The following is a 22,738-nucleotide window of genomic DNA, read 5'->3' as shown; positions in this document are numbered from 1 at the left end:
CAAGTTTCCACGGACGGTCCCGATCGGCCCTGTTGGGCGCCTTTCATCGCATTTCCTTTGCCCTTTCCTTTACCCTTCTTGGCCGGTCGGCTGCCCGATGAGGCTTCAACCGGAGGAGACGATAGGAGTCTCGGGGAGGAAGACATAGAGAACTAATGAAGTATATTGTGATTTGTGGGAAAGATGGTAACCGAATTCCTTAATTTCAAAATCGAGCGAACCGAAATACAATTCCGTGAAGTGATAGAAATATAATGAGTTCGACAGGCGCGGCCTTCCATTCACCGCCGAGTCGTTCTCTCTTCCCAGAATTGCAAACTCGCCATCGCTGTGGTATCCCAGTTTCTGGGGATTTCGGATGCTCCGTTTCGGATGTGTATTCCGCCACTACTTGCATAACACAGACCCGATCGCAGGTTCTTACCAAAAATCGGTCAACTCACACGAGAGAATAACTCGTCGAGATGCAGACAACCAGAAATCACCGAGTAGCAAAGGGTGGGCCTTACTGAGTCCACATTCGTGAGTATTCATATTCAAATCTGTGGAGACTTGGCGTCACATACCACGAATAGGTACGAATTAAAATGTTTGTTCTGAGGTGATTTTCCTAAGAAAGGCGGCCTGCAACTTTCCTAGGGAGTTTTCGTATACTTATCATAGAACTTCCACCCGCCGTACCTCTCAAGGAACAATTGCGAATTTTGTAAGAAGCAAGTGCGCGGCGTCTCCAAGGAACAACAGTCACGCGCCACGAAAATAGTTAACAGTAACAGGGCCGCACTACGTTATCGTAATTTGTGAGAATGATTGGGAGAGTGGTAGAGCGACCGACTTTTATGAGGAGGACTGTGGATCAAATCTAATTTATGACATTTTCATCAGAATATCTCCGTGTAGTACTCTGAACTGAAAAATCCCCATTACGGTTTCAGGTGTTTCGTGCGGTGTTTGGCCGTTTTTTTCTCAACGCTTGGAAGTAACACGAATGTAACTACTGAGGCCATCGTTAATACGTTAATAGTTATTATGCATTACCGCGTTACTCGTCACTCCGATAACTGCGTGTCGGGATTGTCCTCGAGAATAGCATTGTAGACATCTCTTTGACTGAACAGTAGTCCTCGTGCTCCGAGTCACTGGTGAACGCAAGTTCGTCGATGGGAGGTGAATGAATGGTGACGGACTTGATCCAGAACCCGAGTGGGCAGGTGAATCAGAGGAAGAAAGAATCACTGAGGAGAATGCAACAGGTATGTAGGATGATGAATAAAGCAAGGGGCCAATCATATCATCACGAACCATCCTCAATATGGTCCCTCCTGAAAACAGTGAATCCTGAAGAGGGTGAAGGGCGAGTGAATCCGTTATAGGGAGTTTTTCTCCCACTAAAGCGGGTGAAAGCCTGACAATAGTGAACAACAAACTCGCCCGCACCGGTATTCCAAATATAAGTAATTTTTCTACCACTCCTTCCCGAACCGATTCAACTTTCAATGATCACACACTGTCCGGTTGCTTCATGTTTGAGTAGTCAACTTGCTCACGGCCTGGTCGTGAGCAGCTGCGGTGGCCCGTCGCAGCGCTGCTGAGGGCTGATGCAGATATTATATCTTTTTCACGCCTAGTTCTTCGTTGCGTGTCTTGAAGAGACTTTTTAAAAGTACGAGGAACACGGAGGGCTTAGTAATAGCTTCCTCGGCCTTCAGCAGCAGAACCCACTGTCTAACCTGTGCACGCTTCATGTCTTGGCCCGTTTTGTAGACATCCTCCTACAAACCCCTCATTTTAGCGATATCACTTACGATGAGTCTCAGATGCGAGAGCATGCGTACGATTGCATTATAAATGACAGGATATCGCCTTTCCCGCGAGCATCCGCGACGGACGCTGTAGGGATTCGGAAATCCGTGTCGTCTCTAGTCTTGTTTTGATCAACTATTTTGTCTTCCGTTCCACTGTTTCATTGCGAGGGATTGAGTTTTCAATCCGTTAGCAACTAGCTGAAATACGCGATTCCCATAAGCAAAGCGTTTGAGTCCATAGTAGCGACTGTAGAAGAAGTGTGGGAACCTTGTTGTTGAACAATTCTGGTAGTAGGCAGGCTGCCTCAGACAGCAAGTCCTAATGTCTGTTCCTGTTGAACATGAACGAATACAACTTCTATACTGAACTCCTGGATGAGTCATCCAGGATGACCCGGAGTAACTGCTAAGGAAGCGCACGAGCTAAGTTAGGCAGGCTTACTGGCCCGAGCGTACCTCAATCGCGTCTCAGCAAAAACTATCTCAGTCTAACTGAGTGTAATCCAACACCAATTATGTATCAGAGCATGTATATGTCGCTCGCCATGTTAATTGATTACAAACCTTTGGTTGGTGTTGGATTACAGTCAGTTGTAAAATTACCTTGATGAACTTCAGATTTGAACCTTGGACATTCGATATCTAGCACTACCGCCTAACCGCTAGACCAATCGCTCGATACAACACAAAAGTCGTAAGAGGACCTTCAGTTGAATTTTGTTGGCGCGCCACGGGCGCGCGCTCGTTCCTTCACTGTTTTGAGGGTTCGAGGGTAATTTTTTCCGGTTCACCATTTTCAGGATTCACTGTTTTCACGGACAACCCTCAATATTATGGCCTTCTTCCTCATCTTCACGAAACCGTCACATATCTCCCAGCATATCTTCGTGCATTATATACTCTCACACTGGGAATGGTAACGTGCAAGATGGAATACGGGTCGGCTATCCACTACAGCATCAAGGTTCGCAGGGGAGAATCTGGCCGCCAGATTCTCCGCCGTTACTTGAAGCAACGGGGATTTGCTTCAAACTATCTACTTCTGTCTTTCAGGAGTCAGTGTTGTATCATCGAGTGAAGCATGCAACTGTACGTCCACTTCAATCTGCGAAGTTTCTACCGTAGGTTTCCTCTAGTGAGAGGCGATGTTGGGGCGATCGGAAGAAAACTCGAAGTGTATGTAGGCAATCCTCGGCAAGAAGTGCATTTCAGTTCAACTACAGTATACAGGGCCAGACCATGCACCTGAGCAGTTGATATCAATCGAGAAAGGAAATATTCGTCGAATCTTCTGAACTGATTCGACCGACATACACTATGACAGTCATGAACTGATTTTAATTTGAGTAGCATCACGTTGTTGATTCGGCTCGTCACTGCTCCTGTATGCTCAGTCCTTGCTCAGGAGGACTTCTCGAGGGGAAGGTTGGTCGACCTTGTGGCAGCGGTTGTCTTATCGAAGTTTGAGTCATTCGAATCGTTTCCGCGTGAGTGATACTCACTGAGGCGGGTGACGTGGAATGGACGAGGACACCATCTGAATAGAGAGTCTTAACCCATCGACTGACTGTAGGGGATGAGGAGTGGTGGTTACTATGCTCATTGGCTAATACGCATTCGTTAGTCGTGTGTTCGGGAGAGTTGTCGAGATCAGTGATGTTCAACACAACCATAGGAGAGTAATCAAACCTAATTGCTCATGTTGCTACTTCTGTAGCTATTATGTTAAAATTTTGGGTAATAAGTTAAAATCAGTCGGTAAAAGATTAAAAAGAAAGGTATTTTTCAAAAGAAGTGGTTAAATTATTAAAAACGCGGGTAGAATATCAAATTGACCTGGAAATGCTGTAGAAAGTATCGAGTATCAAAACGGTCGGGCGAGCTTGAAACAGGACTTTGAACTATTCGATGAAGTCATGAACTACGGCGTGTGATAGAGGATACTCCTCGAGATGATTAACACGGCGATTTTGTATTACATTTATGTTGGAGTTTGTCAGTGTAGTACCAAAATATGCACGGACGGGAGAGGGTTGTTGTGTTGATGTATTCAATTTGATTGGCCTTATTCGCTCAGCCTCAGCCTTGTGTGGTATCTTATGGTACTACGGTTAGTCTCTGTCGTGGTCCAAGGATTTGCCAAAGAAGTGGTAGGAAAATTTGATCGGTCGGTGATAATTCAGCAATCATAGATACTACTGTATGTGATAGTGAACATTCCATCGGTATGGTATAGCATGATAAAAGCAGACGATATAGTAGACCTTTTGTGGTGTATGAATATACCTGGCCTTGTTGAACTCGGGAGCAACAAAAACTTGAGTCATTTGCTGGCAAGTGAGTGACGATAAGGCAAGTGCGAGAACTGAGTCAGTTATCGCATGCTATCCTTATATAATATTCTAGTCTGTTTAGATTTATATATTATCACTCCATATAGACTTCGACAACTCACTATAAGTAGTCGTTGCTGTTGTTGTTTTTTTCATGTTTTTACCGTTGTTGTTCCCAACTAGCCCTTATCTTGCGATATTTTCTTAACTGAGCGAGCTATATGAGATCACACTGAAATCTGTGATATCAAACTTTGCATTAGAGTCCAGGTACGGGTCTGTGCCTTGCAGTAGGAGGACAGTGCTATCGACGGCTTCCAGTGCAGCTGATTCCTGGCGTGCTGCCTCTCATCGGTGAGCCTTTTATGACAATTAGAATAGTATTGGTTCTTGTAGGTACTTTTGATAACTCAATCGCATTGATGGTGATGATATCGGGTATCTTGTTATTGTTTGGTGCTGTCGCGGCGTCCACGGTTGGGTTGTAGACCACTGTAAAGTTCTACTAGACATACAGGGGGTTAGGGAGGTGAGTGGAGGCGAGAGATGACTACACACGCCAATGTGAAGCCGCGATTTGAGAGAAATTCAATTGATTGCAATGCTACTCTAACAGTAATATCAAACAGTAACAATATGAACTCAATGTTCGCTCTGTTGTTCGCGTTGAAGTACTTTGTGATGAGCCGTTCATCGCCGTATGGTAGTTGGTTTGTTCTGCGTTATGGAGTCGATTGTCGACTCGCTCGCCCTTGTTATTACATCGGACGGTTGTGATGATGAACATGGTGGGAAGGAGAAGACATGTTGCTGCTCCTGCCGAGATTCTAGTAAGGGAAGTGGTTTTGGCACATACCGTAATTTCCCCGGAAATAGCATATTCAGCTCGTGTGCTGATTTAACGGTAATTCTATCAGTTTTATCATCCTTTTATATCTAGTATATCGTTAACTTTTGGAGCTATGATATTTCGTAGGACTTATTGTGTATGTATAGAACTAGGCGCAGTCTAAAGAGCTCGTTTCGTGTCGCCGACATCACTTTTCGTCGCAAGCTGAAATTTTGTATATAACATCTGCTAACACTACAATGTTGTTAAAAAACGTCACGAATCAAATTCTCAACAAAAAAATTATTGTCTGTTTTCATTTCAACCGGCATTCAACTTGCTCTAATCCGTTTCGAGGTGCTCGTGAATCGCCATCACCCAGTGACTTGTCAGTCAGCCCATCTTGTGGAGCTACACCAGCTGTATCGCGTCGTTCTCATCCGGTCGTGGCGGTGGAGACCCCACCGCCGGTTTGTATGTATAGAGCTACCGTGGAGGAGGTTGAAGCTGTCAAGAGATGCATTATTGCATATTATAAGTATGCTCGGTGTTGTCGAGTGAGCGACAGTATGTGGTTGTCATCAGACTTCAACGTATTCGAGGGCAGCAACCAACAAGAGCAACGATGAACTGTATCAATAGCTTGCGAAGATCATTAGATCTCCACAAGCGCCCTTCGCCGTCGCGTATAGATACTGTTGGGAGTAACAGCGGGAAACCTCCTAGGTCTCCTCCACGCACAACATCTGGACAGAAAATGCTGTCGCCGAAACCACCACGTGTCACCACCAACGCACCTGTGTCACCACCTGGGTAGTAATTTTCCATTGTGAAGATGGTGGTGACAACTGCAGCGACAACTATCGAAGATATTACTTTGCGACTTTCTCGGGGCTTTTTCTATACTACCAACGAACGACGCCTTTTTCCTCATTTCGAGTTCTGTCAAGATCAAAGAGAAGAGCTGATCTGTCGGCCTGAGGTTGATAAGGCGAGTCGAGGTATACTTGTCGTGAAACTACGTTGATTAATGTCCCGAGGGGAATACATGTTATATCGAATTATTTCGTTTTTTTTGGAAATCTTATTTTTAGATGTTTTTTGGCCCCACGTTGTTGTCCGTAGTATGTTTTAGCGGGTATATACTTTTCACGATTTTTTCTAATAACGCTCACATATGTGTCAACGAGATGATGTTTTTCTGGTAATAGGAGAACTCGCCGCGAAGTAGAATATATTTTTTCGAGGACTCCTTCACTATTGCTACGACTCCGGGTCTTTGTTGCTGTCATCCTATGATGCATCGCTCCGCCGTTTTTGTTAGTCAGGCGAACGCCTGTTTCTATCAAGGTTGTGTGGACCGTGATAGAGCATAACTGTGATATCGATTCCGCATGCGGCGGTGTCACTGGGGCGAGGGTAGATTTCTGTGGTGATGATAGTTGTAATTTGGAGTGGAGGAAGTGGAGTATCTGTGTCGAGTTGTAATAGCTTTAATGAGGAAATGGTAGCTTTCCTTATCGCATGTTTTGTATTCTTTTTCCGTCGTTTAGGAACATATTTTGGTCGCGCTTACCGCCGAGGTCTGTTTCTGATTTTGGCGATGAATCACATACAGATTGTCAGCCGTTTTGGGACGATGCGTACTCTGTTGCGGCCACAGCGTTCGAGGCGACTGAGTGCATCACTGCGGTGGTTCGATCGCATAGCAGATAGTTCATCTTGTCACAGAGGTTTGACACTCTTATACTGGAGTTTCACCCGTTTTACGTGAAGTGGCGAAATTCTTTGTGAAAAAAGCGCGATATTCGCGCTATGCTGCAGTGGCCGTGAAATATATTCTCCACTAGTGTTTTTCATATCACTAGGGTGAAACTCCATAATGACTAGTGCTAATAACGGGATTTTGGGTGCTGTGAGTGGCGCTGGCAAGGCTAGTCCGATAGCGGTGAGGACCGCCCTGGTGTCGGTCTATGATAAGACTGGTCTCGACAGCTTGGGAAAGTGCCTGGCGAGCTACGGTGTTAAGGTGAACTTTCAAGCCGACCAAAGAATTCGTTCGGTGATGGTTGTATATCAGATATTATCAACGGGCGGGACTGCCAAGAAGATGAAGGATTTGGGCTGCTCGGTGATGGACGTCAGCGAGTACACTGGGAGTCCGGAGATTCTCGATGGTCGTGTTAAGACCTTACACCCTAAAGTGAGGCATTGTCCCGTGTGTGTTTGCGTGCAGTGATCATCTTGCATCAGTAGTAGAGTGGGTGTATGCTTCCAGGTGCATGGGGCGTTGCTGGCGGTGCGCGGTAATGAATCTCACGAGAGGCAGCTAGTCGAACTTGGAATTGAAAAAATAGATCTTGTTGTTGTCAATTTGTACGTGCGCGAGCTCTCTGTTGGCCTACTCATTGTTCGCCTAGGTATCCGTTCGAGGAGGCAGTAGCGTCCATGTCATCGGACTTCTCTGCATGCATCGAAAATATTGACATCGGAGGCCCATGCATGGTGAGATTTGGAAGGAGAACGGCGCCGGAGTTCCCATGCGCAGATTCGAGCCGCTGCGAAGAACTCCCATGGTGTTTGTATCCTCACCAGCACGGCTGATTACGACGAGTTAGCTAGGGAGCTAGCAATGAACAAAGGGTAGTGCTTGTGGTCGAGTTCTATTGTGAGTGCCAGGTTTGTATGAGTCAGGTCGACCACTCCGGAATTTCGCAGACGTATGGCATGCAAAGCTTTCGCGCTGACAGCCAGGTGAGAAAATGTTGGAAAAATAGCAGCTCCTTGTTTCGATCAAGGGACCTTTGGGTTATGAGCCCAACACGCTATCCACTGCGCCAAGCTGCTGTTATGATATGATAGTTCATACTCTGCCTCACCGATTGGACGCTTACTCATTGTGCCCTCGTCAGAGGATATCACGTTTGTTCGTCATGCCTCAGATACGACAGTAAGATAGCTGCCTATATGTCTTCGCTAGCGGATTCGACGGAACCTCTCGCAGGGTCCGTAACGCAAGTAAGTTGGCGTGATAGCTCACGTCTACAGAGTGCGTCTATTGTATGGTTGCCCTACTAGGGGGAGCACTCAGCCACCCCTACTAAGTGTGGTTCGATGTACTGTCGCAACCCATGCTGTACTCAGGCGTTCGATGTGGTATCACCTTTGAAATACGGATGCAATCCTCATCAGCAGCCAGCGGCTATGTGCAGTGTGGTCGGCAATGGCGGAGCGATGCCTTTTAAGGTTTTCATCTTGTCTCAGGATCAGCTAGTAGTTCCCCTTCGTTGCAGGTTCTGAATGGAACTCCAGGGTATATAAACCTCCTGGACGCGATTAACTCTTGGATGCTGGTCAGAGAAATGGATACAGCCACAGGGTATGTTTCATACCACCTTTTTCTACTCATTTCCTTCCTCATGTTAGACTCCCATCCGCGGCTAGCTTCAAGCACGTGAGTCCCGCTGGTGCCGCGGTGGCAAGCGCCGAGTTGCAAGGTAGGGCCCAGGGATCGATGATAATGCCCTCGAGTGTAGAGAGAAACCGTCTGTTCCCACTTAGGCAATGAGGCTTTCGTATACGAGGTGGCTCCATCAGCACGTGGTAACTTGACTCCGGTGGCTCTGGCGTATATCCGTTCGCGAAACGGGGATCCTATGTGTAGCTTCGGCGACTTTGTCGCGGTCTCCAGTAAACGAATAGGGAACGTCTGAGCGGCCTGGGCTCGTTGCACGATGGCTTTGTCGTAGGAACCGTTGATGTGTCCTTGGCCAGCCTGCTGAAGTCCGACGTATCGGATGGCATCATCGCGCCAGGATACGAGCCTGAGGCGTATGAGATTCTCAAGGCCAAGAAGGGAGGTAAGCGCATTCGCTATAGGTCCTCTGGAGCTGGTCGCATCGAAGTGTTTCCTCTCATTTCCGGCACCATATTTTTAACGATGCTTCGTCATGTTTGTACCGCTGATTTCATCCGCTGGTCGGATGCGCTTTTGTTCATGGGCATTTTAGCTTAGATCAGTTGTGACAGTAGAGAAGGAGTACCACAATTTGTGGCGTATCACCCCTTCTACCTTATCAAGCTCTCCCTATATCTCTGAGAGTGAGTCTATCATCTATCCAAACGAGCCGCCTATTGATCCGTCGGATCCCAGTGACCTTAGCCAGCATGATCCTGAGGAAACTATTGCTCACCGTGTCATTGTTCATCCTAGAACTCATCGTGAACCTGACAGACTTATTTCTTCCATATGGTGTTCGCAGTCATTGGAAAACAGGATAGGAGGGGCTGTTATAGAGTCGACTTTAATTTCCGGAGGGAGATTGCCGTCATCCTTCGTTTTTACTCACTCAGGTAAATTCGTAATTCTCCATGGGGATACCAACTTTGTATGTCCCGAAATTGAAGTTCGCTCCCTGGGTGGCCTCGGTCTCCTGCAGAAGAGGAATGATATCATCTTTGATTCGTAAGCGTCATTTCTCGAAACTGCTGTTGGCTGTTCGAGATGATTAGGTCGTACTTACAGAACATAGTCACTAAGGCGTCTACGTCCTTTACACAGCAGCAGATCATCGATCTCATCGTGTGCTCTATCGCTGTGAAGTAGACTGTGAGTTACTACGCTGCTCGAATTGGCCTTCCGGTAGGTATACGCAAAGTAATAGTGTTGGTTTTTGCAAAGATGGTATGATGATCGGAATTGGCGCGGGCCAGCAGAGCCGCGTTGACTGTGTGAAACTGGCTGCTAGGAAGGTGGGCGTGACTCCACCCTATCCACGGCACGTTGACTAGCATTGATAGGTCCAAAATTGGTGGCACCGCCAACACCCCAAAGTTTTGGGTATGAAATTCAAAAGCAGTGTGAAGAAGCAGGCCCGTGTGAATGCCCGTGTGAGGTATATCGAGGGGGATATGAGTGAACTCGAGTACACCAACTGGAAGGCCGACAACTTTGATCCTGCTGATGTGATGTGCTGTGACGTCTGGACTGAACTAGACTGTGAGCATTAGGTACCGGAGCCTCTGAGTGATGAAGAGAAAGCCGCCTTTATGAAGACTCTCACGGGTGTTGCTGTATCCAGCGATGCATTTTTCCCATTCCGGTAGGCGAACTCTCTACGGCGCTCTGCCTGGCAGCTGTGTGTCAGGGATTCTATCGATGTATGCAGTCGCTATGGGGTAACGAGTGTAGTCCAACCAGGTGGCTCAGTTGCTGATGCAGAGGTCATCGAGGCTTGCGATCAGTAGGGAATCAAGTGGAGCAACTTATGTAAAGTGTATGTCAGATATTCGATGACAATGGCCTTCTCTAGCCTGAGGTTGTTCCATCACTAGTGTGTGGGGCGAGCGGCGTCATGATTGTTGCAAGGCTAACACGACTTTTTCAATGGTTTTCCTGAAGACTATCTTCTCGCGTTCGCGATGCGGCACGTATGTCAATGTGTGATTGTTATGGAAGAACAACGCTATGATGATAATAAAAGTTGACTCGAGTAACTAATGTTCGGACAATTCTCAGCTTTTCAACGATTACTTCAGCCATATCAAAAGCGTTATACGAGTAGGAAAACCTGTCATTACAGGTCATACGGAAATTGCAAATGACATTACCATATCTCGAGATTCACGCACTGCAAGTATTATACGTGCATCAATACTTGTGCGCGCCGAGATTTATGGGCGAGCGAAAATTATCTGAGAGAATTGCACAACTTACGTGAAAAAGTGAATTTACTTCGGAGTGTAGCCTCTTAAGTCGATGTGAGCCTCTTACATTGTGTGGAGTTGAGCATCGGAAAAATTGCGATCTGAAAGATATCTCAAAGCCCTTTCTCGAGTGCAGGAAGAGAGAATAATAATATGCGTATATTGGCGGAATTAACTCCCTAGGTGCAGCCCCGAGTACTCCGAATTCCCGCAGCTCTTGAGGCGTTGGGATTTGTTCCAAACAATGCTCAGTTGTATCACAGAAATGGTCTTTGAACGAATAACATCCTTAATCTTGATCATAGCGGTGACTCGGGCAACTCCGAATCGGAATCTCCAAGTTCGTCAGATGCGTCCATCGAACTTCACGCTCCCGCCAGGGTGTGGACCTACTAAGAGGGTCGGCAACCTCACTTACTGCATCACCGGCTCTCTCGATTTGGGCAGGGAGTGGTTGGTTGATTTTAATATGAATTTCTTCGATGTCTTCGTCAACAATAGTGTGAAGTTCGGGCTCAACCTTGCGATTGAGGACGTTGGCACTGCTAAACACCTCAGTGTGAATACTGGTGGACGCGCCACTGTGGTGAAGCACGACTTCTTTCCTGACTGGCGACCTAAGGACTTCGTTGGTGCAGTGACCATCGGAACGAGAGGCGGCAACACAACGTATGATAACAGCACTAAGAAGTTTGTCTCCAACTTTGAGATATATGGTGACGTTGATATTTTCACACAGGGAAGGAAGTTCATGAGCATGCCGTTTTCGACGCCTTTCGGTTACGCCAGCCTGGGTCAGGACTTCGATGTTGAGTTCAATGGTTCTGTCGTGGCCACCGGTGGAGACGAGCAGGCGAATAGTCGTCTGAACTTCTCCTTGGCCATGTCTACACTAAGTGGTTCGGTATTGAATTGGCATCTGTATGGCGGCTTAGATGTATCAATTTATTGGGAAAAATATGGACGCCATAATTTTACCATACCATTTGTTGACGAAGATATTCAGATTCCGTAATAATGTGCCCACTCATCCCTGTCTCTATATATGTTGCTACACACAGCACATTGAAGGGTCCTTTTCAAGAGCAAACCGACTACTTCACATTCGAGGTTGCATTTTTTTGTCGAATGCATCATCGGGTTCGCTTGTTTCCTAAGGGGAGTCGAAAATGTAGTCGAGCAACATTTGAACATTTATTCTCACCAGCTGATAGTTGACAAGATTGTGATGTGTTGTGAATCAAACCTTCGAGTGAATCATTGGAATTGATTTCAGCCCGTCTGAGCAAGGACTGTGGTTGTCGAATCCCTGTTGACCTGCGGGTCGGATTCACGGATGTTTGTGGTATCGTGTGATCGACGACGATGAAATGTGATCTACTCGCGAACTCGAATTCAGGAAATAGAGTGACCGACCTTTCTTCTGTTATGACACACGTGAAACTTGCCCCATACTGGGTAATCCTGGGATGTATTAAATATCCCACTCCTGGGCGCGTGGGTCTGGTGGGCTGGAAGACAGAAGATGTCTGTGGCTTCCAGCCCTCGAACTTCGAGGCTCGAAGCATCGAGTTAGTCCGACGAGCGCCTCTGCTGGCGCCGGGCACGTTGCTCTCCGGCGGGCGCGTGCCGGCGATGCGACGCCGCGCACGGTCGACCAACCGATGTTTGCTCCCGGGAGTGGCGGGCTGGGTTGAGAGAAATCATACACGGCATACGCCGTCTGGTTCTGTAAAGCTGCGGCGACGTTCGGCCGCACGGGTCGTTTCACGACGCACCCTGGATAAGGGTGGAGGACGCACCGCGGATAATATGCGCGTGTGTGACGGAGACGCACTGTGTGACGCGCCCTCCGTATCGGTATTCAACTTGTGTTAACTAGTTAACACTTATTATTACGATGAATTCCCAACAGAGGATTTGACCATCTAGCGAGAACTAGCGCGGCTCAGCATCCTCACGAAAAGAGCAGGGGGGTTCAAGAAACAACACAAAACAGGCTCCTGAGAGTGCTGCTGAATAGCACTTTTGAAGTGTTCTCCTGGAATCATGTTCAACCAACGCGCTCCCGAAATATGTCTTGACTGATACAGAATGCCCAAGTAGTTCTTGTCTGATCTTATCAACACTCTCGTTCATTTTGTGACATCTGTCCCGAAAAGGATGTAGCAACGGTAAGCTAGAGCTTAAACGTACTTCAATGTTAGGATGGTTCAACTTGTCGAGGTGGAATTTGCAGCATTCTCAGCTACAGTTGATCTCTCGTTGGGTAGCTATATAACTTCCTTATGTTTCTCAAAGCGGCGATCCTCTCCTTATCGGCGATTGTGTTGGTCAGTGGTGACTGCAACTGCTCTCGTAATGACATGCCCGCCGATGACATGCCTGAGCGTGTGATCCATCCGTTGCCATATACATACAGGACCGAGGAGTCTCTACCTGAGCATTTCGATTGGAGAAACGTTGACGGGACCAACTTCATCACTCCTGTTCTCAATCAGCATGCTCCGAGATATTGCGGTTCGTGCTGGTTACATGCTGGCGTTGGTGTCCTGAATGACAGACTGAAGATTGCTCGTAAAGGTCAATGGCCAGAGGTGATGCTAGCACGTCAAGTGGTGTTGAACTGTGGTGGTGAAGTCGCTGGAAGCTGTGATGGTGGTTCTGATTATGGTGTCTTTGTGTATGCCTCGCTATATGGTATTCCTGATGACTCGTGTCAAGGGTATATTGCTGAGGAGCAGGAGTGTACTGATATTCACAAGTGCATTAACTGTGATCCTCCTAGTGTGGGAGCGCCATGCTATCCAGTGCAAAGGTAAGTGCCTAGTGTTTTCTATGGCCGGTCTAAATCGATCATTGCAGGTACGGTAAGTACTATGTTGACGAATATGGTAAGATGGAGAACCCCACAGTTCACCAAATGAAAGCGGAGATCTTTACTCGAGGCCCTATCTCTTGCGCCATCACTGCAAGTCTGGTCGAGGGAGACGGTACGCCAAGGACAAACATTGTCAATGTTAAGGACGAGCAGTTGGAGACGGATCATGACGTTGTAATTGTTGGCTGGGCCGTCGATCCCGAGAAGGGCGAATACTGGGTAGTGAAGAACTCGTGGGGGAGCTTCTGGGGTGACAAGGGCTATTTCTATGTCAAGAGTGGTGTCAATGCTCTATCTATTGAAACGGAGTGTGCATGGGCTACTATTGAGGCTCAACCGAGAGTTGCAGACTACGGCCCCAAGGACTGGGATAGAGTATTCCGGTCGGCATTGAAACCTAAGGTTCCCGAATGCGAGATGATCACTGTATGAGAAGTTGTTCACATAGGGAAGACTTTTTCTCATCGTATTCACTCTTTTCTAGATCGTTGTTTGTTTCTTGACCATGTAAGCATCTATTAACATAGCTCGATTCGCATTAGATTAGATCATAGCTTGCACATGTTCCATTGCACTTCCTTTCTTAACTCGAATATTACTGCGAGCTTCGAATTTCAGGGTTTCTCACAATCTAGTGAAGTTGATCCGAAGTTGTGTTAATCTTTCTATCAAGGCGAAATGAATCACCTTAGAGTTGCTGAAATTATGTATACCCAACCTTGTTCGTTCCCTGAAGGCTTACGTGCGCAGCTTCTGGCTAGTGTGGAACGCAATGATCAAGATTTCGATAAGGTGGCAAGCGAATTTGAGGAAGTAAGCACCTCTTTTCTTTTTGGGTATGGTCCCTCTCGTGGTTCACAGTTGAGCTCAGGAGTTTCCTCGCTAGCTATAGAATTCTATATACGAATTAGGATAGAAGTGTTCAGAGTTTGGTAAGGATTTCCCGAAATTTTTTTTAGGATTTTCAATGAAATTACACATGTGTTGGTGACAATATGAAAATTTTTATATTGCCACCAACGCATGTGGTTGGGCATGTGCATATTTTTTCACATTGCTTTCGCAAACCCTCCACGTACAGGTGCGGCAACAGCTCTGCCATGAGGACCCGGGCCTGTCTGTTGGTGATGTCGGGGAGTTATTCTCTGCCGAAGCGCTTGAACGACAGTGGCGCCTCATAACGACGTAGTCTGAGAAAGGTCTGTGCGCGCTCGTGTAACGTCGAGCTCTCAGTGCAACAGAAGCTTCCAACGAGTATAGAGAGTTGAAAGTCGTCAAATCGACGGTCAAAAAGTTCGAGTTTGAAGCCCCTTCAAACTACTCTATTTTTGATCGCACTTTGGGTGACGAGTTTGCTGCTATTTATGCTCACGTTAAGGCCAAACTACCGAGTACGGTGGCAGACGAGCCTAACTCTGAAGAAAGTGGCGATGAGGTCGCTGAAGTCTTCAGTAGAGACCGCGCTTTCGGTACAGTGGAGCCGCTGAAACGGTCGCCAAAAGTAAGCAATAGTGCATCGAGGTCCGTTAGCGATGCAGTGGTGAAAAATGGTGGAACTATGGCTAGTTCCTCGCGGCATCCGAGGTCCCTGCAGAACCCGAAACTGATTGATCAGGTCGGGGCATCCAATGCACCGAACTGGGAGGATAGAGAGCGTGATGACGAGTCGAACCACAGGAGAAGAACACCACCTATCGGCGAACAAGATGTTGAGATCGCTAGCGCACACATGATGAGGAAAAGTATGAAAGCAGGGGTGGACAATGATGTGGTGACTCGCTGTTGGCGAGAGAGTCAGAAGCTACCGCGGCCTCCGGGAAGGCCAACCATGAGAGACGAAGATTTCGTTGGTTGGGAACGAATGCTGGAGGGGACCGCGAAGGGTAGAGAGGTCAAACAGCGCAAGGAAGAACATGTGGAGGAAGAGAACCCTTTCAAATATGGCAACTGCCTGCGCATGATTGAGAAAATGACGGATCAAGAACGCGCCCGATACATTGCTTTCGCAGAGTCCAAGCGGGCTGAAGTGAATAGGTAATTCGCGGTGTTCTCACGCTCTCTAAGAATCTCCATGTGTCAGACCAGGAACGAGTGGATTCATGCCCGAGCCGAGTCGCGAGGTATCAACAAAACGCCTAGAAGTAGACAGATTGGCCCACGCACTGCAAGAGAAATACAATATGCATCAGAACATAGTCGATAGAAAGCATCGGTAGGCTGTCGTTCCTACGTAGAGTGGTAGAGACTGCTATCAGACGGTCCCTGACCACTTTCGCTGCCACAAACAATTTGAAAACTAAAGCGGACCCTCTCAAAGAGACTCGCCGGCAGAGGTCGCCATGCAGCTCCGCTACCTCGAGTCCTACCCACAGCGGAAACTCCGACCTCGACCGAAGCGAGCAGCCGTCGAGTCCAATCGTGACGTCAATGCTTAAGACCTGTCCCGAGTCGCAACTGGAGTGCTTTGAAATAGACTGTGGTTCGGAGCTCATTGCTGATATCGTGGGGGTAGCATGTCACGTCATGGGCCATCCAGAGGCTCTTGCTGCTTTGGAATGGCAAGGGGACAAGATCATTGTGGCGATCGAAGGCCGACAGTGGACTGCAGTAGCACGAGAGTTGGGCTCCTACTCACGTGTCAAGATAGTGAATACGTCTGATGCACTTCGCGACCTGGCCACGCCTCCGCATGCCGCCGCCTCCTGCGCTCCGTCCTCTCCCACATCGGAGAGGTTCGAGCAGAGTGTGACGATTGCTCTACCGATCTCATGCGTGGAAGCTCTGAGGCACTTGATTGAAATGGCAAGTGCCAATGGTATAACAGTGATCGGTCTGCGTACTGCCGCTTTGAAGGGCGCTCCTGTGAGCGCACACCTGCCATTCGTAGGGCGGCAACTGATCGACGACCATCCCAAGCTGCTGGTTTGCTTGCGAGGACCGAACTGTGGAGAAACTCTGCGTCGCATTCTGGGTCCGGGTGATCCTACTCTGGCCAAGCGGACTGATCCCGACAGCGTCAATGCGAAATTTGGCTCTGCCATAGTACTCCCGTCGATCAGCACGTTAAGTCTCAAAACGAACCTTGATTTCGCATTCCCTCCTGAGCTCGCACGCTCTCTCCTACACTATAGCAAACTGGCCGATTATTGCATTGACATATCCCTTCCTGTGCTGAAACAGGAAATTTTCGGGACTATAGTTGGCGTACTCATAAGACGACTGGGTAGTGTACACCGCATTCGCTGTACCGAGAGAAGCAGAGTGCTCGTTGAATGTACATGTGAGCGGAAACCTGACCTATCAGCACAATGGCTGGTAGAGGCTGTGAAGACTGCATCATTTCAGCGTGATCGTCAGCAAGGTTGGCCGACTCCAAGTAGAGAGGTTGACGTACTCGATAGCGCCAAGTTTGTGGTGTACGAAGCCCAGGAGTCTACCGCCCATACGTTCAGTTCAGCGGCTGTGAGGAAAACAGTGGAGATTGAGAATATAGTCATGGCGGTTTTCGGTGACAATGCGGAAGATGTGGCAACACCAGTCGAGGACCTGTGTACCTTTTTTGATGCTCCAGCAATCATCGCACGAGAGAACGAAATACCTCCGGCAGCCTCGACCATTGAGCTCATTGGATTGGAGGTGCGCGCTACTGTAAAGCTCAGTACGGCTCAGAAGGAAGCTCTTGTGGAGTCGCTGTCCGTCTCCTACGGCGCTAACAAGCTCAATGGCGACAGACGCTTTTCGAAGACTTTTGTGTGCGCATGTGTCTTCCGAGGGAAGGTGGGTTGCCATGAGACGATCAAGGAGTTCATTACGACGAGATGGCGTAACCGAGCATTGGTACGTGGAGATGTATTGTTCACCGGAGACGCAGACGGCGCGAACAAGATCATCACCACGATCATGCCAGGCTGCTCTCTACAGCCTCTGGCTTTTGCCACTACTAGTCCAGTTGGACTCGAACGATATATCGGCCTACTCGAACACCTATGGCTCGGTATCATCCCGCATACTCTTTCTGTAACGAAAGTGATTGAAGAGCTGGGGAGAAGTGGCTATGGTATCAAGGACGTTGTTGTACTCTCGGCGAATGAGGCGCATGAGGCAGTGGACATCATCATCGGCCAAGACTGCCAGGATGGTTTTGATGTACACCGCGAGGAGACCGATCGAATCTGGATCAACATTGAGCGTATAGCTGGATCGGACAGCCCATCCTCACTGTTCCTGTATGAGATTGCCACTCTACTAGGTGCGACTGCATGGTGTTCCTCCTAGGTCTCTAGGGTATCCCTATTGTAGGTCCGCCAGATGTGAAGTTGTCGAAGAAGTACGCAGCACCCTCATTGCGTGTTGCATGTGCCATGGTGAACAAGTCAGTCGAGTTCGATCAGTGGTCGTCCACTCAGACGAGTCGTACATCGATAGCTAATCCCATCCTTTGCCCGAGCAGTGTTGAAGTTGCACACAAGGTCAACACGATCGTATCCGATCATCACACGAGAATATGCATAGTGCGTTAACATGAATAAAGATTCATGTTCGTGATTTCTATGTAGGAACTCACTAGCGCGACTTGGGAACGCCAGACAGTGATTGGAGAGAACACGTCGATTGGTGAGTGCGGCGTTCGCTTACCAGCCGCTCGACATCGATCGATTTCTCGAGACAGGCTACTCCGGCCATCTCAACGAGATGACGACACTCCTTATGGGGTTGCCAGAGTCCACTCAAATCGGAGAAGTTTTAGCCGCAACGTAAGTCGCGGAACGGCAGTAGCGAATCGTGCGTTCTCTCTGGTTTGTCAACATCCATCTCAGCTCAGTGGTAAAGCTTCCACTGCTCCATGAGCAGGCGACCTGGAAGGTTCTCATTTTACGTTTCAGTGGTGTTCTTTTCCACGACGACAAGATGCAGTACGCTCTAAGCACTGACTCTCCGGGCACGAGATCTACAATACATTCGGGAGCTAGAATGGATCTCAGTGAGAAACTGCGGCTTGACATTTGTTGTTATCCCCGATGGAATCATCTCAGAGTCGTTCGAAGGTAAGGCCGTGAAAGAGCTGATATTAGTTTACGAAGGGGAAGACGTCATTCGCAAAGGTCAAGTAGTAGTTCCTCTGACGAAAACAGCTGTTGCCAAATACCACTCCAGGCGCTCGTATCTGGCCAAAATCTTAATAGTGCGTCACTAACCGATGACCAGAACAGAGCTGTTGAGCTATCATATGTCGCGGTGTCGAGATCGCGGACTTCAGCAGCTGAGGATGTTGTCATTTTGTGTCATCATTTGGCAACAGGAGGGAAGTTTTACATTATTCGTTGATGCATGCTGATGTATACTCGTTTTTCGACAGTATTTGTGTTTAAGTATTCTCAACGAGATGTCTAAGTTGAAGGTAATGAGAAGAATAAGCGCTTGCAGCTACGACTTATCTCAATTGAGTTTCCGGCAGTCGTAGTATATCCTCGCAACGCAATTTCATAAAATCTACCTTTCGGACTCGTACATTGTCACCCAGACGTGTACAGAGGATGACATATGGGAAAGCAAGTGGAAAATACGTCGAAGCACTCCTTATCCAAAGTAGCCCGAATATCTGCATGAGAGCCAACATAACAAGAGGATGAAAATCTATAGTTCCCAGCATATTTCGGGTATTCAAAGGCGACGTGATACCCCGGAAAAAGATTGCTCCCTTCCACTGAGGTTATATTTCTTTCATCTTTCCCGTTGTTATAATATGAAATCTATGATAGTCGAAACATCCCCGATAATCCTCAAGCGTTCAGCCTGAGGTAAAGCCTCACTAGTTCATCCCCCATCAAGTTGCGCATGATTTGGGACGCATAAAGCACCCCTTCTGCCTGAGGGCACTAGAAAGTATTCTGTTAACATTGAAGCAGCGACCATGAGCTGGCTCTGCACGAACAAGTTTCAGATTATCAATCGAGTACACTGCACACCCGTAAACTGGAACTCAAGACATGTACTTCCAACAACCAGATCAACATATTCATGTCATTATAACGAGCATGCTCAACTGATTCATCTCCTATGGCTATGCTGCCTATTCAGCAGCCTACCCCCGCCACCTCCTCCTCCCGCGAAGCTCATCGAGGTACGGCTCATGTACCTAGGGATACCGTTAATGCATCGAACGATTTTCTAGAGACGCTCTTCTTACGTGTTATACACATCTGGACGAGCATGTGTACTCTCACCAACTTCGACCAGATTCCGTGTACTGCCTGCAACGAGTAACTTCACTACCCGAGTGTCTACTGACACACTACTTGATCCTGAGCCTCCTACGCTGCTGCCAGACGCTCCCCCGGCCAATGAGGCCAGATTATGAGGCTGTCTTCGGAAGACAGTTTTCCCTCCGCGAGATGTTACCATCGACGATTTTGAATTATTACTACGTCGGGTTGCTGGAAGCGAAGAAACAAATACTGGCGGAGGTGTAACAAATATTGGCTACTCTCTAACTGGGGCAAACCTACCTTGCAAGCTCCCATTCCTCGCTCCCCCTCTACCACCCCTTTTATTGGTGCTTTTGAATACTGCCGATCCACTTGTTGCTCCCAGTGGATTCATCCCCTTCTGCCCATGAGAGTTAGTCGATCGTCCTGATTCCAACATTGACGAGCTGTGATGGGTGCTGTACGCCTGTGATATGCTCGTGACCCCTGGCCAACCTGAAATTGTACACGTCAATACAAACTCCTACTAAGGATGCCCCACCCGGCTCAGCGCCATGCCTCATCCTCGCCAACGGCAATGGGGGCAAAGCCCCATTGGGAGATTCCGCTATCGCATGCAGAGACTCTCGAGGATTCAGCATAACCACATCCGCGACAAACCGACCCGGGTCGTGGACCAGCGAAGCACTCTCATATGACCTGTAACGGTGAACTCGAAAAAAACTCTCGAGAGCTGACCCTACTTATGTGCCCCACCAGTCGTCTCTAGATAGGAATCAGTAGTAGCGAAGCTCCTATCAACACTGCATGTCACCCAGAAGCCACTTCAAAAGCTCGACCCACTTCTTCTCCATCTCCTCGTCCTCCTCCTCTCTCCTGTGGTCCCGAGTGGTCATCTCAGGATCCGTATGGGAGTCTTCCATATCTGTCACTAAATCTCCCAAAAGTCAACAAAAATTCGACTAATTTCACCCAAAACAGTGGCTGCTGGAGTGGGCATAATAAGCGTCGGCACATCTTGAATATCAGAGAGAATGTTGCCGGGGTGCGTCCTCGTACCAGCAACCCATTGACCACTCGTGACCCTAGAGGGTACAGCTGGCCCATCGGGGCAGTTGGGGTCCTACGAGTTCGATAAATATCCCCATTGAGGGGAAGCACGTTCACTAACCTCCTTTCTATTCTTGGCAAAGTATGGCCTGCTGAGGGCTTGATGAGCAGTAATACGATCATCTACGAAAACCGTGACTCTATTGGAAGAACAAATATCGACCACCGACCAGGATTGTACGATAAGAGCTCCTGTAGGATGACCAGGAGCTCTGACGACCCATGCGGCAACAGCCTCGCTATTCCTGATGACAACACTGAGAAACTCTCATCAGAAATCCGCCTAATACCAGTGCCATTTTGCTCAGGAAAACTGAAGTTCAAAAATTCCGGTCCGTGCCTTTTGAATCTTTCCAACAACTTCGCTGGGGGAGTGCCTGGACCCAAGACGTGCGATGATGTGATGCACCCAGACCTACCCAGAATAGCGTGAATTCTGGTAATTTGATCGGTCTCGTCTCGACCGGGGAAGAGCGGGAAAAGCGCCATAACTTCAAAAAATACACAACCAACGCCCCAAATGTCCATTTTGAATCTAAAAAATCCGACAATCTTGCTCCAGTGAAGAGCTCTTCTCCCCTACGTGTAGTAACCGTCGGTCAATAGGCACTCGGGTGGCCGGTACCAACGGGTGCTGATGTAACTGATGAAAAACATACATTATAGGGATTAAGGGAGTACTCCTACTCAGTGTAGGGTTGCCGAGAATATATACCTCGACAACTACCAAGATCGGCTAACTTCAACATATCGTCAACCTGATCGTTTTAATGCATCCAAGGAATTCGAAAATAAGCTCACTATAAGGAGGTTCTCAGGTTTGATATCTCGGTGAAAAATGCCGTTTCTGTGCATATGGTCCACCGCGAGCATCTAATGTGACACAACAACCACTTCAGCAAGCGACCAAGTTCAGCTTACCAGCTGGTACATCCACTCACGTACTTTGACTTCAGGAAAATGATGACGTCGGTTCTTAATAGCCTCGTATCTGTAGCGCCGTCACAGCAACGGTCCCTTGCAAGGCCTCACAGGTTCATGTCCATGAGCTCCATAACTAAGGCAAGGCGACCAGAGGGTTCATCGTAGAGTACCTCGAGATAAATACTCATCTCGTACTCTGTGGAGGAGGAGGAGGAGAATTCACTTCATGCAACTTTATTATATGCCGGTGGCCACCAAGGCGGCGAAGGGCTTGGATTTCACGTAGATTGTTAACCTAGAACGTCAGTCGATTCCACCAGGCTTTTGGAGCTCTCACTTGCTCAATAGATTGGAAGGTGTTCTTCATGCACTTAATAGCATAGTGACGATTAGTCCTCAGCGACTGGGCCTTGAGTACCTTATCACGGCAACAACAACAAAGACTCGATTCGGCAGTGGGCCTCTGAGGCTACCTCGCTGAACGTGCCTTCACCTTTCTTAGCAACAAGTTTGTATTTATGCATAGAACATAGTGAGGCACCAGCACTGCTCAAATATCAATTCTGGAGAGATCTGTGGCGAGCGAGAAAAAATGCGGGAGAAATGTCGTGGGGTGGATTTGAACCCGGGGCCAGGATAGATCGAATATGGTATTCGACTTTTCTATCACAAACTGCCGAGGTTCGAAAGGGCTACAAACCTCTGATGCGTCTTACTCTTGCCTTATATGAGAAAGTCATGTAGTGTAGTGCACTTTATTGCACGAAAGTACAATTCGTATTCCCAACACAGCCGCTACTTTGAATATGATTTGTGTCATTGAAGGACCCTTGTGTTCACTTTGATATGAAGTTATGTTGATAGTTTCACGATGGAGGTGATGAATTCACTGTTTCTTTTAAACCCACCCTCTCCACCCTGGGGGAGTTTTGGGGACTAAGCTG

General features: G+C 47.9%; 8 protein-coding genes and 1 non-coding gene across 9 annotated transcripts; 7 read left to right on the top strand and 2 right to left on the bottom strand.

Annotated features, from left to right (window-relative positions):
- Window positions 1-4,843: 4,843 nt before the first annotated feature.
- Window positions 4,844-6,371, top strand: Pmar_PMAR009801 (hypothetical protein; the record flags this gene model as incomplete). The annotated part of the gene is made up of 3 exons (XM_002779752.1): window positions 4,844-4,968; window positions 5,325-5,505; window positions 5,553-6,371. Coding segments are annotated over 3 exons (537 nt in total), but the record flags the coding sequence as incomplete, so codon positions are not given.
- A 478-nt stretch (window positions 6,372-6,849) lies between these two features.
- On the top strand, window positions 6,850-10,301 carry Pmar_PMAR009800 (bifunctional purine biosynthesis protein, putative; the record flags this gene model as incomplete). Its single annotated transcript, XM_002779751.1, has 18 exons — window positions 6,850-6,996; window positions 7,048-7,170; window positions 7,246-7,343; window positions 7,388-7,472; window positions 7,516-7,610; window positions 7,662-7,721; window positions 7,910-7,985; window positions 8,261-8,346; window positions 8,394-8,464; window positions 8,529-8,657; window positions 8,717-8,827; window positions 9,321-9,432; window positions 9,480-9,569; window positions 9,614-9,719; window positions 9,768-9,932; window positions 9,978-10,069; window positions 10,115-10,210; window positions 10,253-10,301. 18 exons carry the CDS (start codon window positions 6,850-6,852, stop codon window positions 10,299-10,301), a joined length of 1,791 nt encoding a protein of 596 aa, XP_002779797.1.
- On the bottom strand, window positions 7,742-7,814 carry Pmar_PMAR009799. Its single transcript has one exon. It is a non-coding gene; the product is annotated as a tRNA-Met (tRNA).
- Window positions 10,302-10,923: 622 nt separating the features above from the next.
- Window positions 10,924-11,857, top strand: Pmar_PMAR009798 (hypothetical protein). The gene has a single exon (XM_002779750.1). The coding sequence runs from the start codon at window positions 10,939-10,941 to the stop codon at window positions 11,686-11,688; it is 750 nt and encodes a 249-aa protein (XP_002779796.1). The 5' UTR covers window positions 10,924-10,938; the 3' UTR covers window positions 11,689-11,857.
- Window positions 11,858-12,944: 1,087 nt separating this feature from the next.
- Window positions 12,945-14,159, top strand: Pmar_PMAR009797 (preprocathepsin c precursor, putative). Its single transcript, XM_002779749.1, has 2 exons — window positions 12,945-13,491; window positions 13,539-14,159. Exons 1-2 carry the CDS (start codon window positions 12,962-12,964, stop codon window positions 13,984-13,986), a joined length of 978 nt encoding a protein of 325 aa, XP_002779795.1. The 5' UTR covers window positions 12,945-12,961; the 3' UTR covers window positions 13,987-14,159.
- Window positions 14,160-14,259: 100 nt separating this feature from the next.
- On the top strand, window positions 14,260-15,165 carry Pmar_PMAR009796 (hypothetical protein; the record flags this gene model as incomplete). The annotated part of the gene is made up of 4 exons (XM_002779748.1): window positions 14,260-14,367; window positions 14,636-14,739; window positions 14,788-15,055; window positions 15,121-15,165. The coding sequence occupies 4 exons, from the start codon at window positions 14,260-14,262 to the stop codon at window positions 15,163-15,165; spliced, it is 525 nt and encodes a 174-aa protein (XP_002779794.1).
- A 217-nt stretch (window positions 15,166-15,382) lies between these two features.
- On the top strand, window positions 15,383-15,592 carry Pmar_PMAR009795 (hypothetical protein; the record flags this gene model as incomplete). The annotated part of the gene is made up of 1 exon (XM_002779747.1): window positions 15,383-15,592. One exon carries the CDS (start codon window positions 15,383-15,385, stop codon window positions 15,590-15,592), a length of 210 nt encoding a protein of 69 aa, XP_002779793.1.
- A 389-nt stretch (window positions 15,593-15,981) lies between these two features.
- Window positions 15,982-17,829, top strand: Pmar_PMAR009794 (hypothetical protein; the record flags this gene model as incomplete). Its single annotated transcript, XM_002779746.1, has 1 exon — window positions 15,982-17,829. The coding sequence occupies one exon, from the start codon at window positions 15,982-15,984 to the stop codon at window positions 17,827-17,829; it is 1,848 nt and encodes a 615-aa protein (XP_002779792.1).
- A 2,728-nt stretch (window positions 17,830-20,557) lies between these two features.
- On the bottom strand, window positions 20,558-22,318 carry Pmar_PMAR009793 (mitogen-activated protein kinase 1, putative; the record flags this gene model as incomplete). Its single annotated transcript, XM_002779745.1, has 14 exons — window positions 20,558-20,685; window positions 20,733-20,845; window positions 20,888-20,993; window positions 21,041-21,115; window positions 21,161-21,247; window positions 21,290-21,405; window positions 21,454-21,513; window positions 21,558-21,628; window positions 21,672-21,743; window positions 21,792-21,861; window positions 21,903-21,964; window positions 22,018-22,089; window positions 22,132-22,212; window positions 22,268-22,318. 14 exons carry the CDS (start codon window positions 22,316-22,318, stop codon window positions 20,558-20,560), a joined length of 1,164 nt encoding a protein of 387 aa, XP_002779791.1.
- Between the last annotated feature and the right edge of the window lie 420 nt (window positions 22,319-22,738).

Source organism: Perkinsus marinus (genome assembly GCF_000006405.1).
Source record: "Perkinsus marinus ATCC 50983 genomic scaffold scf_1104296945300, whole genome shotgun sequence".
Lineage (NCBI taxonomy): Eukaryota > Perkinsozoa > Perkinsida > Perkinsidae > Perkinsus > Perkinsus marinus.
This window is presented reverse-complemented; position numbering and strand designations above follow the sequence as displayed.

Coding starts and splice junctions, on each gene's coding strand:
- Pmar_PMAR009798 (XM_002779750.1), top strand. CDS start 10,939: ATGGTCTTTGAACGAATAACATCCTTAATCTTGATCATAGCGGTGACT.
- Pmar_PMAR009797 (XM_002779749.1), top strand. CDS start 12,962: ATGTTTCTCAAAGCGGCGATCCTCTCCTTATCGGCGATTGTGTTGGTC. Junction 13,492..13,538: donor CCATGCTATCCAGTGCAAAG/GTAAGTGCCTAG, acceptor CGATCATTGCAG/GTACGGTAAGTACTATGTTG.